The sequence below is a fragment of the Rhinatrema bivittatum genome, chromosome 3 (genome assembly GCF_901001135.1).
Source record: "Rhinatrema bivittatum chromosome 3, aRhiBiv1.1, whole genome shotgun sequence".
NCBI lineage: Eukaryota > Metazoa > Chordata > Amphibia > Gymnophiona > Rhinatrematidae > Rhinatrema > Rhinatrema bivittatum.
This window is the reverse complement of record NC_042617.1, coordinates 561,709,881-561,725,322: the sequence shown is the minus strand read 5'-3', so window position 1 is coordinate 561,725,322 and position 15,442 is coordinate 561,709,881. Positions and strand designations below refer to the sequence as shown.

Sequence of the window (15,442 nt, the reverse complement as noted above, 5' to 3'; positions counted from 1 at the left end):
TTTGTCTGACAGGATCTTCCCCTGGTGAATCCATGCTGCCTCTGGTCCATCAATTCTCCAGACTGTAGATAGTTGACTATTCTCTCTTTCAGCAGTGACTCCATTACTTTTCCCACCACCGAAGTGAGGCTAACTGGTCTGTAGTTGCCTGCCTCTTCCCTGTTCCCACTCTTGTGAAGCGGGACCACCACCGCTCTTCTCCAATCACTCGGCACCACTCCCGTTTCTAGGGATCTATTGAACAGGTCACACAGTGGACCCGCTAGAACATCTCTGAGCTCCCTCAATATCCTTGGATGAATCCCATCAGGCCCCATGGCTTTGTCCACTTTCAGGTTCTTTAGTTCTTCCCACACATTTTCTACTGTAAAAGGATTTTCATCTATTCCCCTTCCCTCCAGTTTCTTGTTGTTTAGAGATGGTCCTTCTCCAGGGTCTTCTTTAGTGAACACAGAGCTGAAGTATTCGTTTAATATTTCTGCCATTTCTTCATCTCTCTCTACACATTGATCATTACCACCTTTCAATTTCACTATACCACTTTGGACCTTTCTCTTTTCGCTGATGTATCTGAAAAATGTTTTGTCACCATTTTTTATCTCCTTGGCAATCCTCTCTTCCGCTTGACTCTTTGCCAACTTGATTAATTTCTTTGTCTCCCTCAGTTGATACAAATATTCTTCTTTGTGCTCCTCCCTTTGGGATCCTTTATATTTCTTGAATGCTGTTCTTTTAGCTTTAATTTTGTCAGCCACCTCCATTGAGAACCAGATAGGTTTCAGTTTTCTTTTGCTTTTCTTTACATTTCTAACATATAGAGCAGTTGCCTTGGTGATTGCTCCTTTTAGATTGGTCCACTGCTGATCCACATCTCTCTCGTTCTCCCATCCTTTAAGTTCTTCCTCCAGGTAGTTCCCCATTTCCTCAAAGTCTGTGTTTTTGAACTGTAAAACTCGGGTCTTTGTGGTTCTTTTCCCTATTATTTTAGTGATATTAAACCATACCGTTTGATGATCACTGCTGCTGAGGTGGGCGCCCACCTGGACATCTGAGACATTATCTGCATTAGTGAGCACTAAGTCGAGTATAGCTCCTTCTCTCGTGGGTTCCAACACCATTTGTTTGAACAAAGATACTTGCATGGCATCCACTATCGCTCTACTATTTTTAGTTTCTGCAGATGGGATTTTCCAGTCTACATCTGGCATATTAAAGTCACCCACGATCACCACTTCTCCCTTCTTACCTATCTTATGGATGTCTTTAACCAGATCTCTGTCCAGCTCTTCCTTTTGGTTTGGAGGCCTGTAAACCACTCCAATATAAATGGATGCTCCGTCATCGTTTTTTAGGTCGACCCATAGAGCTTCTTCAATACCCCAACTTCCTTGTAGCTCAGTTGCTTGGATGTTGTTTCTGACATAAAGAGCCACACCTCCCCCTTTTCTATCCTCTCTGTCCTTCCTTAACAAGTTGTAGCCTGGTATTGTTGTATCCCATTCATGAGATTCTGTGAACCATGTTTCTGTGATAGCAACAATGTCCAATTCTGCCTCAGCCATTAGGGCCTGCAGATCTGGGATTTTATTTCCCAAACTATGAGCATTTGTGGTCATAGCCTTCCAGGTACTCTCTTTACGGTTATTGCATTTCCTGGACTCCTTGTGAGATAATTGTTGAGATTTGTTATTCACTTCACTATTTCTTTTTGCGGTAGTGCCACTGTTGACAGAGTTTTCCATCTCAATTAGATTTTTTTTTTGCTTATGGATCTTTAAATACTGCATGCATTGTGTTTTCTCTCTCTTTTCTGGTAATACTGCAATGCTTTTCTCAAGAACTTCTTCAGTTTTTATTTTAGAGAAGGCTTGTTGTTCTTTTTGCATTTGGTACATTGTGTGTCTCCTCATCACAGGACTAATTCTACCAGAGCCAACTGTATTCCTGGTTTTTAAAGACTTTCCTGATGACCTGTTTGAGTGGGGCGGTATACCTGTTGGCTGCTCTTCTGTCAAGAATGGGTGACTGTGGGTCCTACCTGAGCCTAATGGATCTCCTTTTCTTGACTCCTGGTTTGTTTGTGGTATTGGGGAATTATTTTCTGAGTAATGCAATGTGGGTGTAATTCTTTTAATTGAAGCTAATTGATCTTTAATCACAGTCAGCTCCATTTTCAAGGATGAGAGTTGTGCACAAATTGGGCAAGCTCTAAGTTTCCAGATGCTTTCCCTCAAAATAAAGGCTCCACAGCAGTTACATTGGATAGTCCTCATCTTGGTAATTTGTGGCTTTATTTCCTTGACTGTAACCAATGTACTAATTTATCTTGCTGCCAATGGTAATCTAGGCAGTCTTTATTAGGAACAAGCCCCAGGGGTGGGTGGGTAGAGGGGTAGGGTGGGAGGGAGTCAAACAGTTTAGCCTGGGACAAGCTGGGTAAAGCAGGGCACTACTGGACAGTTGTCTTTGCCTTTTGGTCAATTCTTTTTTTAAAAAAAACAGTCTTTATGCCCCAGTTTTTTAGTTGTGCCAGCTAACCCCAAACTAGAGAGATTTTCCCAGTTTAAAAGCTGATAGCTTTGCAGACAGGAAATAATCAACAGAAGCTTTCTACACAAGCTTCTACACAAAATGAAACAGACTAGAAAGAAGTTAAAACACAGGCAGTAATATCACAGAAGCTTTCTACACAAGGAATCACTTAAAGCCAAATTGGCAATACGTTACATTAATCCCAACTGCTTGACACTCCTTTATATTTTAAAAAAGGTAGCTCTGGAATTAAGCTTGTCCTTGACCACCACCTTAATCAGTCCCAGACCATGCCTGGTATAACCTCCCCTGAGTGGTTAATAGCCAAATATTCCTCAATGTCAACCATTAGAGAATCTACAAAAGTTTTATCTAATAAGCGATCATTTAGACGCCAGTAGCATCGACCAGTGGCCCGGCTATGTGACCGTATATCTAGCCAGACTTGGGCATGGTCGGACCAAGTTATGGTCCCCACATCAGACTCAGTTGTGAGGTCGACTAAAGACTTATCAATTAGAAAAAAAAAAAATCTATGTGAGAATAGGACTGGTGCGCATGGGAAAAGTACATATAGTTACGCTGAGTTGGATTCCTCAGTCGTCAGATATCCACTAATCCCCTTTCTGAGATCAAATGTTTCAGCACCTATCTATGGGATCATAACTCTCACCACCACCAGAACCAGAGTTAGCTAGATATGGGTATCTAGTTAGATTGAAGTCGCCCCCCAGTATTACCTAACCCTCAGCCCAATTCTCCACCAGAGAAGATATTCGTAGAAAGAAAGGGCCCTGTTCAACATTTGGGGCATATAAAAACAGGCCGATTCAGTAAAGTCCGCGGGAGAGCGGACGAACGCCCGCTCTCCTGGCGCACGCACAGGCCACTCGTCTGTGCGCGTGATTCTCTATTTAAATGAGGCCCAGCGGTAGAAACGGGCAAAAGGAGGCGCTAGGGACACTAGCGCGTCCCTAGCACCTCCTTTTAGCCTGGATCGGCAGCTGTCAGTAGGTTTGACAGCCGACGCTCAATTTTGCCGGTGTCGGTTCTCGAGCCCGCTGACAGCCACGGGCTCGGAAATCAGACGCCAGCAAAATTGAGCGTCCAGTTTTCGACCCGACAGCTGCCGGCCCATTTAAAATTTTTTTTTTACCCTTCGGGACCTCTAACTTAATATCGCCATGATATTAAGTCGGAGGGTGCACAGAAAAGCATTTTTTACTTGTTATGCTCAGGCTTGTGAACCCTTGGGCCAACGGGAGGATGGTATACCTTTGGAGAAGATCCGTAGGTTCTCCCGTCGGGAAGCGAGGCAGGAACAGAAGATGTGACCAGCTGACCCTCGGCACTGTAGACAGAGACGACTGAGGAGGCGAACGAAGAGTCATGACGTCAGGAACGGAAGTGTGTCTTCACCACTGGAAGTCCGCGTTCCCCCCAGGAGGAGCCCGTAGGGACCCGGACCGCTGGGAGTTAGGTGGACCTTTGAGAGGTCAAGGAAACGGACGTTCGGTGCAAGGGCTGACTGGAGCGTCACCCCTGGAAGCCCACGGTCCCCCTGGGAGGAGCCCGTAGGGACCCGGGCCGCTGGGACTTAGGTGGGCCCTTGGAGACGATGGTCAGGAAGAAGTCCAAGGTCAAGTGCCAGAGGGTCGTCGCTTGCCAGTCCGAAGTCACATGCCAGAGAATCACCGCTTGCCAATCCGAAGTCAATACCAAGAATCACTGCTAGCCAATCCGAAGTCAGGAATCAGGAACACCAAGACGAAACAGGAACAAGGAATCAAGACACTGGAACTCACCGAAGCAAGCAGTCCTGACCAACGTAGGACGTTGCTAAGTCAAGGAATGAGCAGAGGAAGCCTCCCTCTGCCCTGGATCATTGGAAGCAGGTGAGTATCATTAAAGAGATCAGGGCACTTTAAGTCAAGCCAGGGGGCATGGCCTCATGCCTAAAGATGGCGAAGGAAATCCAGCAGAATGCTGCAAGGGAGGAGCAGGAACGGCTCCCCACCCAGCGGCCAGACTGCGGACCGGCCCCGGAGAGACAGGCACCGGCCCAGGGGACCAGATCTCGCGTTGCCGCGGCGGGTCGCCACCGCGGTGGAGGTAGGGGGCTGTGCCCGAGGCCGTCCACAAGCACGAGACACAACATAACTGCTTTTCTGTACACTTTCCTGATACCGGCAGAAACTAGCGCCTACCTTTGGGTAGGCGCTAATTTCTTAAAGTGAAATGTGTGGCTTGGCTGCACATTTTACTTTCTGTATCATGCGGGAATACCTAATAGGGCCATCAACATGCAAATTGCTTTGTAAATTGCCCTCTAAATTTTTTTACCACACACATGCTGAAAAAAATGTAGCATACATTTTAGTGTATATAAATGTATATAATTGAATTTATGGAGACTTCTAATCATTTATAAACACCTTTTCCAAATAATCAATATAAACAAAGTGGTTTGTAATTATAAAAGATAGCAAAATAATGCAATATAAATAAAAATAAAATAGACAGATAAAAGTAAAACATCATAAATGCAAACTCCCCACATAAGAAAACTAATGTGGCATGTAATCTCCACAAAGGGACAAATATAGAAAATATCATTACATACTTACTCCAGGTACTGAATGATTTATGATAAATATTCGGTACAGTAGATCATGGTATTTTTTCATTGATATATTTCGTCCATTTTTCCCTTTATAAGGTGAACTTGGAGCTTTGATTTCAATCTCTATGGATCTGTTGCAAGGATTCATTTTTAACAATGGAGGTCCTACTTTGGCTGCATAAACAAATGCAATAAAAATGAATAATACATTCTTTAAAACCTGTAATTGCAAACAAAATAGAATTCCTCATTCATGGCTATCCAAGGTTTTTCATCACATTTGTACCTATTAATGAATGAGAAAGGACTTGGGGGAGAAAGGGTATAGCTAAAGAGAAAGAAAGCACAAGAGATGGACACACACAGATGTATATAAAAATGCCAATATACCCATTATAACAAGAACTTGTTATAATAGTGACATAATAACATAGTACATAATGGCAGACAAAGACCAAAATGGTCCATCCATTCTGTCCAGCAAAATGATTAGGATTGTAACTGCTGCTCCGAGCAGGTTCCCCTAAGGATAAGGAGGCCAATTCCTAGTTGTAAAATCAGTTGATGGCCCAACCTCCCCCTCCCAGCTTTATTTATTTATTCCTTTTTGCAGTGCACAAAGGGCCCCACTCCTGCCCAACTGCCTAGTGGTTAGAGCAGAACCACACCAAAAAAAGGAAACCAATATAGTGGAAAAATAGAAAATAGGTATTATCATGTGTCTTGTATGAACATTTCTATATTTATATATGAAAATTGATTGAAACCACATCAGCAAGCCAAACAAAGATCCTCATATTTCACAAGATCTTCCGGTCTTCTCAATCATTTGCAAGTTTCAGAAAATCAGATGGTAGATGTCTCAATGCTTACTATTAACATTTACTGTTTTTTAAAACAAGTACTCAAATTCAGCCCGACAACGGCCGGTGTTGTTACGAGCGCGCGCGGGCGCGGTCGTCGTAAGCGGGTGGTGGTGAGCCCTTGGGCCACGGCAGGACTCAAGGAGGAGCCCCAAGCCACACCGTGGGAGGTGAGCTGAGCAGGCATGGTGAGCCAGGCAGGCAGGAACAGAAGCAGGGAGTCCGACCCTCAGCCGGACCTGCATGCCCATGGTAGCCAACACGGGGAAGTTGACTAATGAACGGTCCTCCGACTGTTCCCGGCCCTTTCGGACCTGCTGCAGGGAACGGCAATGGGCAGCAGGCCGGACAGAGGCGAGGGCAGACAGAGTCCTTAAACAGAAGACATCAGACAGGGCAGAAGCAGGCTGAAGCAAGACGGAGACATCAGGACAAGGGCTGAAGCGAGACACAGGCAGGATCCAGGCGAGCAGGAACTCCGATGCTGGGATACTCACATCCGAAGCCCCCTCGGCTGGCAGAAGGTCAAGAGCCCGTGGGACGAATCCCTCCTGTTGGCCACTCCAGGGCCCAACAGGACAGAAGGCTCAGGAACCAGACGAGGACGTAGGTCAAGGCAGAGACAGGAAGACATCCGGGCAAGGGCTGAAGCAGACACTGTAGACAAGGCTGGACGGAAACATGGCACTGTCCATCAGGGCGCCCTACTCAGCCCACCCGTGGGACTGAGTCGCAGACCACCCTGTCCCAGACGCGCCCTACACAGCCCAGGAAGGCTGGTCGCGGACCACGCTGAGAAGGAGGGTGCAGGGAAACTCCAGGCGAACAGGAACTCCGATGCTGGGATACTCACATCCGAAGCCCTTACGGCTGGCAGGCACAGGAACAAACATCTAGGCAGAGACACTGGACAGGGATCCATCAAAGCATATGTGATCACGGAAGACCTGGATCAGCAAGTATACAGACAACTGTAGGACCTGATCCGAAGGCCCTTTGCAATTGAACAGAAAGTCCTTAAATACTGGAGGTAGAAGGCAACTCCCTGGGAGGAGCTTGCCAGGACCGCCCACCGCTGGGCCTATAAGTCAGGTGGAGAGCTGCGGGCCAGCCCCTAGGAGAAGGGCGTCGCCAAACAGGAAGTCCAAACGCTGGCAAGCAAGCCACAGGCACAGCTAGGCCTCTCAGGCCCTGGAGCAAGTCCCGGATGGAACGTAGGCGAGGCCCTGGCTTCAGAGCGGCCTCCGGAGGAAGGTAAGAGACCTCCTGTAGCGCAGCAGCAGGGGGGATCGCAACAGGTGTTTCACATGTATTAATGCTTCTTCAGGAGCCATAAATGAGTACTGAAGACAAATGTACTTTTATAGAAACAGTTCCGTCTAGCTGTTAAGCTTGTAAACATGGCTGGCTTGTAGCTATTGAACTTGTGAATGTAGCTGGAAAATTTTCAAAACAGTTCCGACTAGCTGTTAGGCTTATAAACACTGCAACAAAATAAACATTTTTGTCAAAAGAATGCATAAAAAGATTTTGAATATACTTAACTTCAAAGTTGACAATACCATCGAATATCAAAGTACCGAATGTCTCTGCATCTTTCTCGCCGGAACAGAAACCTCTCTTGTAGAAAAGGTTTAAATACTAGCTGAAAACGTCGCCGGGATTACCCCAATGACAATCAGCTGGAGATGCCATCAAAGACGTCAGCAAACATGATGACATCTGTTAAGATGTCATCTGTAAAGGAAGAAAAAATCTTTAATATTTACCAGTATACTTGGGTCAACCAAGAATTCTATACTGATAGATTCAGGCAGACAATAAAACTTTAAAAATTCCTTGCGTATATTACAGAAACACTTGTAATTCTAGTGCAGAATTGAGTCCAGCAGGGTGTGCAGTTCCTAAAAAATGAATCCAACGTCATTCAGCTCGAAGTAATCTTAAATTGAGGTCTACACCTCACCACTGAGGTGTAAGTTGTTCTAATACACAAATCTGTAGCTCATCAAATGTGTATTGTAAAGATACACAATGTGCTGCTAAAGGAGCTGTTAGTCGTTGGTTAGTGATTTTGGATCTGTGTTCAATAATCTTCACTTTTAATGCACATGTGTTTTCCCAATATATGATTTTCCTCATGGACATTGTATGATCCCTTTCTGCCATGGGCTTCAAGCAGATCTTTGACAAACCCACCCACAGAGCTGGCCACATACTGGACCTTATCTTCATAAATTCGGGGCTCATGCACTCATCCCACCTTGCATGCAAGCAGGTTCGTTGGTCAGACCATTCATTAATCTCTTCCACCTTCACGATGACAGAAACCCGCAACACACTCCCCTCTCAACCCTCATTTCTGTACAGAAAAGCCTGCTCCTCCGATGACCTCAGCAACCAGTTGGCTTCAAAATTCCCTCACATAGACCTCTCCAATCCCAACTCAGCCCTCCTCTCCTGGAGCAATATTACAGAGGAGGTAGTGAATAAACTTTGTCCTCTAACAACAAAAAAATTCAACCCAAACACCTGCAAAAGACAACTGTGGTTCACAAATGACCTTCAAAAACTAAAATAGAGTCTAAGACAGAACGAGAGTAAATGGCGCAAAGCCCCCTGCCCCAGCATGATCGCCGCCTATAAACTTGCACTTCACCACTACAAGAACTCCACTTTAAGAGCAAAAAGGGATCTTTACGCACATAAGATCCATGACCTCATCTTCGACGCTAAAGCCCTTTTTGCCTACGTATCCCAACTAACACAAATCAACACCCCCGGGATCCCCAGCATTCAAGCACAAGCCAAAGCCGACGAGTTGGCTTTTTTCTTTCAAAACAAGATTGCTAAACTCCGCACACAGCTGCCTACTAGCACCACCTCTCCTACCAGTGCATATCTTCCTCCCAACAAAGGTATCTCTCTGGACTCTTTCGACCCCATCACCGCCTCAGACATCAAATCAGTACTAAAGAAAATGAAACCTTCCTCCCATCCTTTTGACCAAGTCCCTACCAGACTTCTCCTGCTAATTCCCGACACCATCTCCAATACACTGGCCAACATCATAAACTGTTCTCTATCTCAGGGAATCTTCCCGGACGACTTAAAATTGGCCTCCCTCAAGCCTCTCCTAAAAAAACCAAATCTGGATCCTAAAGATCCTAACAACTTTCATCCGATTTCCAATCTCCCATTCATAGCCAAGTTCATGGAGAAATTAGTTAATGCACAACTGTCTGATTATATTGAAGATCATAAAATTCTGTTCCCTACCCAATACGGGTTCCGTAACGCATCAAGCACAGAAACCTTACTCATATCCCTGACAGACCACCTCATCATGGGCCTGGATAAAGGTCAATCTTTCCTATTGATTCTCCTTGACCTTTTGGCAGCATTTGACATCGTTAACCATTCCATCCTACTAAACCAGCTGTCGGACATTGGAATAACAGGAACTGCATTTGCATGGTTCAAAACATTCCTTAGCAACAGAGGTTACAAGGTTAGAATTCACAATAAAGAATCCATCCGCTATAACTCCCCTCTGGGAGTTCCCCAGGGTTCTTCCCTATCACCTACTCTCTTTAACATTTACCTTCTTCCACTGTGCCAGCTGAACCAAACTGAATCTAAAACACTTCCTATACGCCGACGATGTCCAGATCCTGATCCCCCTTAAAGAAACCATTGCTAAAATGCTCGAATATTGGGAAAACTGCCTTCGAGAAATCAACAGCCTCCTCGCTAGCTTAAACCTGATTCTAAACACTGCTAAGAGTGAACTCCTCCTTATATCCCTGGAAAACAGTAACATCACCTCGAGTCCGCCAGACAATCTTTTCATCACCCAAGCAAGAGACTTAGGAGTATTAATTGACAATCGTCTAAATTTAAAATCATTCAACCAAACAACAAAAGACTCCTTTTACAAATTACAGGTTCTGAAAAGAATAAAACCTCTCCTTCACTTCCAGGATTTCAGAACGGTTCTTCAAGCAATAATCTTTTCTAAGATTGATTATTGCAACTCTATCTTACTAGGTCTTTCATCATCCTCTACTAAACCGTTTCAGATGATCCAAAACAGTGTCGCCAGAATTCTGACAAACACGAGGAGAAGAGACCACATCACCCCCATCCTCAAAATCCTACACTGGCTGCCTATACACTTCAGGATTCTACATAAATCCATCACAATGATCTACAAAGCCATACATCATCATACTCATCTTAACCTACAAATCCCTCTCAAACAACACTCTTCTACCAGACCCATTAGAGCAGCCTACAGAGGATCACTTCATGTACCACATACCAAAACCACACAGCATCTAACACTCAGAGACCGGGCATTTTCTACAGCAGGACCAGCGATATGGAATTCCGTTCCACCGGATCTTCAACAGGAGCCATGCCTCCCAACATTCAGAAAAAGGCTTAAGACTTGGCTGTTTAAACAAGCCTTTCCAGACCGCAAACTGAACCATAATCCAATATCAACTTTAGTCAGCCATTTTCGATTTCTGTAAATAATTAAGCCTTTATTACGTTAAATTTTGCTCTATCCTCTCCTTCCTCTCCTAGTTTTGATCAGCCCTGTTTTATTGTAACTTCATTGTTCTTTCACCTGTTCCATGTTCATGTTCATACACACCCCTTGTTAAATGTAAACCAGCATGATGTGATTTGATCATGAATGCCGGTATAGAAAAACTCTAAATAAATAAATAAAATAAATGATGTAAATTACACCAGTCGACATACATGAAGTAATTGACCGCTTAATAGTCTTCCCGATGGCTGGAAAAATCAGAGATTCAGTTGTCATCATCACATGATGCATGAAACACGAGCCACAAGCTTCATGGTGGCCAGACTGGTGTAACACTGTTTTGATGGTAGAGTCAGATTGGACCAACTGATCTTTCAAACTCGCTCCCTTGGTGTATGGGAAGTGAGGTGGTCTATCAAATTCAGAATAACCTTGGAGAATAAACCAATTACACTGGATAACTGATTTAACCATGACTGCCATAGGAGAAAAGGGAACCACAATTGTAAGACGATCCTCACTGTCTTTCACCTGAGGAGAAACAACCATTTTTGATGAGAGTGTTTTGCTCATAAAAAAAAAGCTCTCCTAATGCAATGTTTGGGATAACCATTTGTTTCAAATCTCTGACCCATTGGATGACGGTATTCATCCAATGTTGTGCATAATCTCCTAATCTTAAAGAATTGACTCATGGCAAGTTTTCTTTAAGCGATCTCGGATGTGTGCTTGAAAAATGCAGCAAAGTGTTACTGCTGACTGCTTTACGAAATACTGAGGTAGTAAAGCCTTCTTTTTCTTTAGTGATGTTAATATCCAAAAAGGAAATAGTGTAAGATTGTATTGATTGTATATTAAAGGTAAACTTGATGTGTGGATTTCTTGAGTTTAACTATATACAAAATTCTTGAAAAACTTGTATGGAACCATCCCAAATGATAAAAACATAATCGATGTAACGTTTCCAAGAATGTAAATATTGGGAAAAAATGTGTGTATTGTATATCCAAAGCTTTTCAAAATGCCCCATATAAAGATTTGCGAGGTCTGGAGCCATGGAGGTGCCCATGGCAGTTCCACGGATTTTCTGGAAAAAGATTTGTTCTACTGTCAAGGCAATATTAAGCAGAAAGATGCAGAGACATTCGGTCCTGCGATATTCAATGGTATTGTCTACTTTGAAGTTAAGTATATTCAAAATCTTTTTATACATTCTTTTGACAAAAATGTTTGGTTTGTTGCAGTGTTTATAAGCCTAACAGCTAGTTGGAACTGCTTGGAACTGTTTTGAAAATTTTCCAGCTACATTCACAAGTTCAATAGCTACAAGCCAGCCATGTTTACAAGCTTAACAGCTAGACGGAACTGTTTCTATAAAAGTACACTTGTCTTCAGTACTCATTTATGGCCCCTGAAGAAGCATTGATACATGCGAAACACCGGCCGTTGTCGGGCTGAATTTGAGTAATTGTTTTAAAAAACAGTAAATGTTAATAGTAAGCATTGAGACATCTACCATCTGATTTTCTGAAACTTGCAAATGATTGAGAAGACCGGAAGATCTCGTGAAATATGAGGATCTTTGTGTGGCTTGCTGATGCAGTTTCAATCAATTTTCATATATAAATATAGACATTTTCATACAAGATACATGATAATTCCTATTTTCGCACTATGCTGGTTTCCTTTTTTTGGTGCTGTTGTTTCGTGTGGAAACTTCATAGGTTCTTTTTTTTTTGCAATTGTATACCAGGGAAGCCAAGGTTCAAAATTCTGCTAACATTCCTCGTGAACTTGAGCAAGTCACTTCACCCTTCATTGCCTCAGGTATATACTTGGGGATAGGGAAATACCTGAATGTAATCTGCTTTGACATGAAAGGAAGAATATAAATACAGAGAGCCTAAAGGATCTCTACTAAGAAAATGGTCCCATGGGAAGAGGGGGAACAGGAGCAGTGATATTGTGGGTTGTAGCTCTACCATGTAGGAGACCACACGGTAGAAGATGAAAAATAATTTCTGCTGAGATTAAAATAAAATGTTTATATTTAATATGGTTTAACTTCAATGTGTGTCAAATATCTGGAAAGGACAGCAAGAAATGTCGATTAACGTAATCATAGCTTCGGTAATGAATCTGAGCTGCTCTCAAGTAGGTTGCACCACTCAGGCAAGAGCCAGAGGCCTTTCAGCAGTGATTTTTTCACCCGGGAAAAGAACCCCGAGGAAACGCTGCTGGCTCCCAAGGCCAAACGTTCTGCCTAACTTCCCCCTTTATGTAGAGAACCAGAAGCGATGTCCTGAAAGTGCTTCCCTGTTACCCTGCAACTTCTCACACATCTTTCCCCCATTGTTTGAAAGAAGAAGAAATTTATGGGAGTCTCTCATACTGGGTGATTCGCCAACATACAGATGATAAGAAAATGAAGAACTACACAGGTTTAATTTTAATAAGAAGAAAATGAAGAAACAGACAGGTTAAAGTGGTAATAATGTAGAAATGACTTTATTGCACTGTAGAAATAATATTTACATAGCACATTTGAATGAACACAGATGGAAGTGCACTTTTTGAGTGCTTTTTAAGGGCATGTTATGATTACAGGCAAGATCTTGTTACAAGCACAAATGGACTGTGATTCGCTCATTGCTTGTATGTATGAACATACCCATTTTTCACTCAAAGGTTTTTTTTAACCAAACCATTTTTTTAATAGGATTATGGTTTTGAACCATCAGTGATAGAGTCATTAGTGATAGAATTGACTAATGGACATCATTTATATATTAGACTGATAGACTTGGATATACCAGCTAAGGAAACCACAAGAAAATGTTATGGACTCAGGTGTCAAGTTCCAGGAAAGCAATTCAAACTGCAAACAATGCTGGTAGTTCCAAAAGTGTCTGTTTATCTATAGAAGCAAAGTATTTACAAAGTCCACATCCATAAGTAATTCACAGTGAAGCTAGTACATTCCCTTGTACTAAGATATAGTAGCAAGGTACTTCTTCACATACTATCCTTAAAGGAGTGTATTCAAATGAAGAAAGACCCAGATCTCAGCAACTATTAGAGGATTTCACAGCCCAAGGGTAGAAGTCCCTATCACCTTGAGTACATTGGTAAATCTATTTCACTTTCCATTCTTCCTCTCATCAATTCACAATAAGTACCTTAGAGTTTTCAACTCAATCAGTCCTCCATGTACTGTATTTGCTGACACTTCCCAGAATGACCAGGAACAATTCTCAGAAATGATGTTCTTCATAATCCTCCTAGTGGCTTTTTGCAGTAGGCCAAAACCTAGGAGCTAGAAAGGTAGATTAAAATAATCCATGCTGGGAAAAATAGAAGCTCAGCAAACAGGTGTTCCCTCATCAGTTTCACCTATAGATCTTATCCAGGGGTGGTTCTTTAATAAGGCAGTGTGAGGTGGCCACCTTAGGTGGCATAATTTTGAGAGCAGTAGCAATGACGGATTTAGGGTTTGACTGCCCCTAGGCACGGATGGTGCTGTTGGGCCCATCAAGGTCAGACAACAGGGAGTATGTCGAAGGCACAGCCCCAGAGTTACTGCTGGGGTTCAGGGCTGGATTCCATGGCAAAAGAGTGAAAATTCTGAAGTATATTGACAAAACATTTCCATCTTTTCTATTACATTATAAAGCTTGCTTGTAGCCGTACAATGCATTCTTCTTTCATTGGGTGAGGAAAAGGGATCTCAAGCATCAGTACAGGGAGGAGATCTCGGGGATGGAGAAAGAAGGAGGGAGTAGGATAAGGAATGGGAAGAGGAGAGAGGACCGGATATAGGGAAGATGAGGGGAGAGAGAAAAAGAAATCTGTGATGGGAGAGGTGGGAGAGGGAAGAATGTTTTTGGATTGTGGAAGGGGAGCAGGGAGAAGTGTTGAGGGGGTAAGCTCCAGGACTTGGGGAGAAGGGAGAGGTAGGAAGGATAGGAGGTTCTTGAATCTTGGGGATAGAAGCCAAGATCAAAAGAGAGGGGGTTTGAATTGTGGTGAGGAGGGCAGGGCAGTGGAAGGAGTGAGGAGGAGGCAGGGGTCAGTACTGTGCTCTGGCCCTGCTCTCCCTTGCATCCTCTAACATCTCTCCCAATCTGACACAGACACCCAGCACCAATCCAATCTCTCTCACACACAAAATCACTGCCTCTCTCCCCCCATTCCCTTCTCTCTCCCCCACACAGGCATTCACCTTCCAGCTGATCCCCTGTCCTCTCCCAATGATCCCCGCTTTGCTTTGTCTGCTCCAGGCTCACCCCCTCCTCTCCTGCTCCCTGCAAGCTGCCTAGGAAGGGCCTGGATCAGGAAGGGGAGGGCTTTTCTCTGCTGTAAGGCCCCAAATCTTCAGCCGGCCTGCTGCTCTCCCCAGATTTTTGTCACCCTAGGCACAGGTCTAGTGTGTGTCTAATGACAAATCCAGGCCTGGAACCAGGTCTGGATGTACCCCGGTGAGGAAAAACCCTAAGAAGTCAAATTTAAAAAAAGTGTTGCTTGCACAAAAATACCTACATACATGAGTATGTAGATTTTAAAAGCTGCTGTTTCCATACAGTGCATGCCAATAATAAGAGAGCAGGAAAGGGGAATGACATGGGTGCTCCAGGTCAGGGCCAACTGTAATGCACACATCTCTGTATTTTAAAACAGAAAGCCATGCTGTGCGTAGGCTGGATATCCGCGTAACTTTACTGCTGCTCCTGAGGAGGAGCAAATCTGCAGATCTCACGTTTTAGGGCTTCTAGGACAGGGTGAGGGGTGCGGGTCAACTGGGGGGGGGGGGAGCTGTGCAGGATGAAGAACCAGAGGGGTCTGGAAGAGCTTGATATTGACTGG

At 43.8% G+C, this 15,442-nt stretch overlaps 1 protein-coding gene across 1 annotated transcript in view; it reads right to left on the bottom strand.

Annotated features, from left to right (window-relative positions):
• The window catches only part of LOC115088654 (interleukin-22 receptor subunit alpha-2-like), a 69,936-nt gene that overhangs the window by 23,157 nt on the left and 31,337 nt on the right, over nt 1–15,442 (bottom strand). Inside the window, exon 4 of the mRNA XM_029596914.1 lies at nt 5,160–5,329. Coding sequence (XP_029452774.1) covers nt 5,160–5,329 — 170 coding nt within the window. The remainder of the gene's footprint in view (nt 1–5,159; nt 5,330–15,442) is intronic.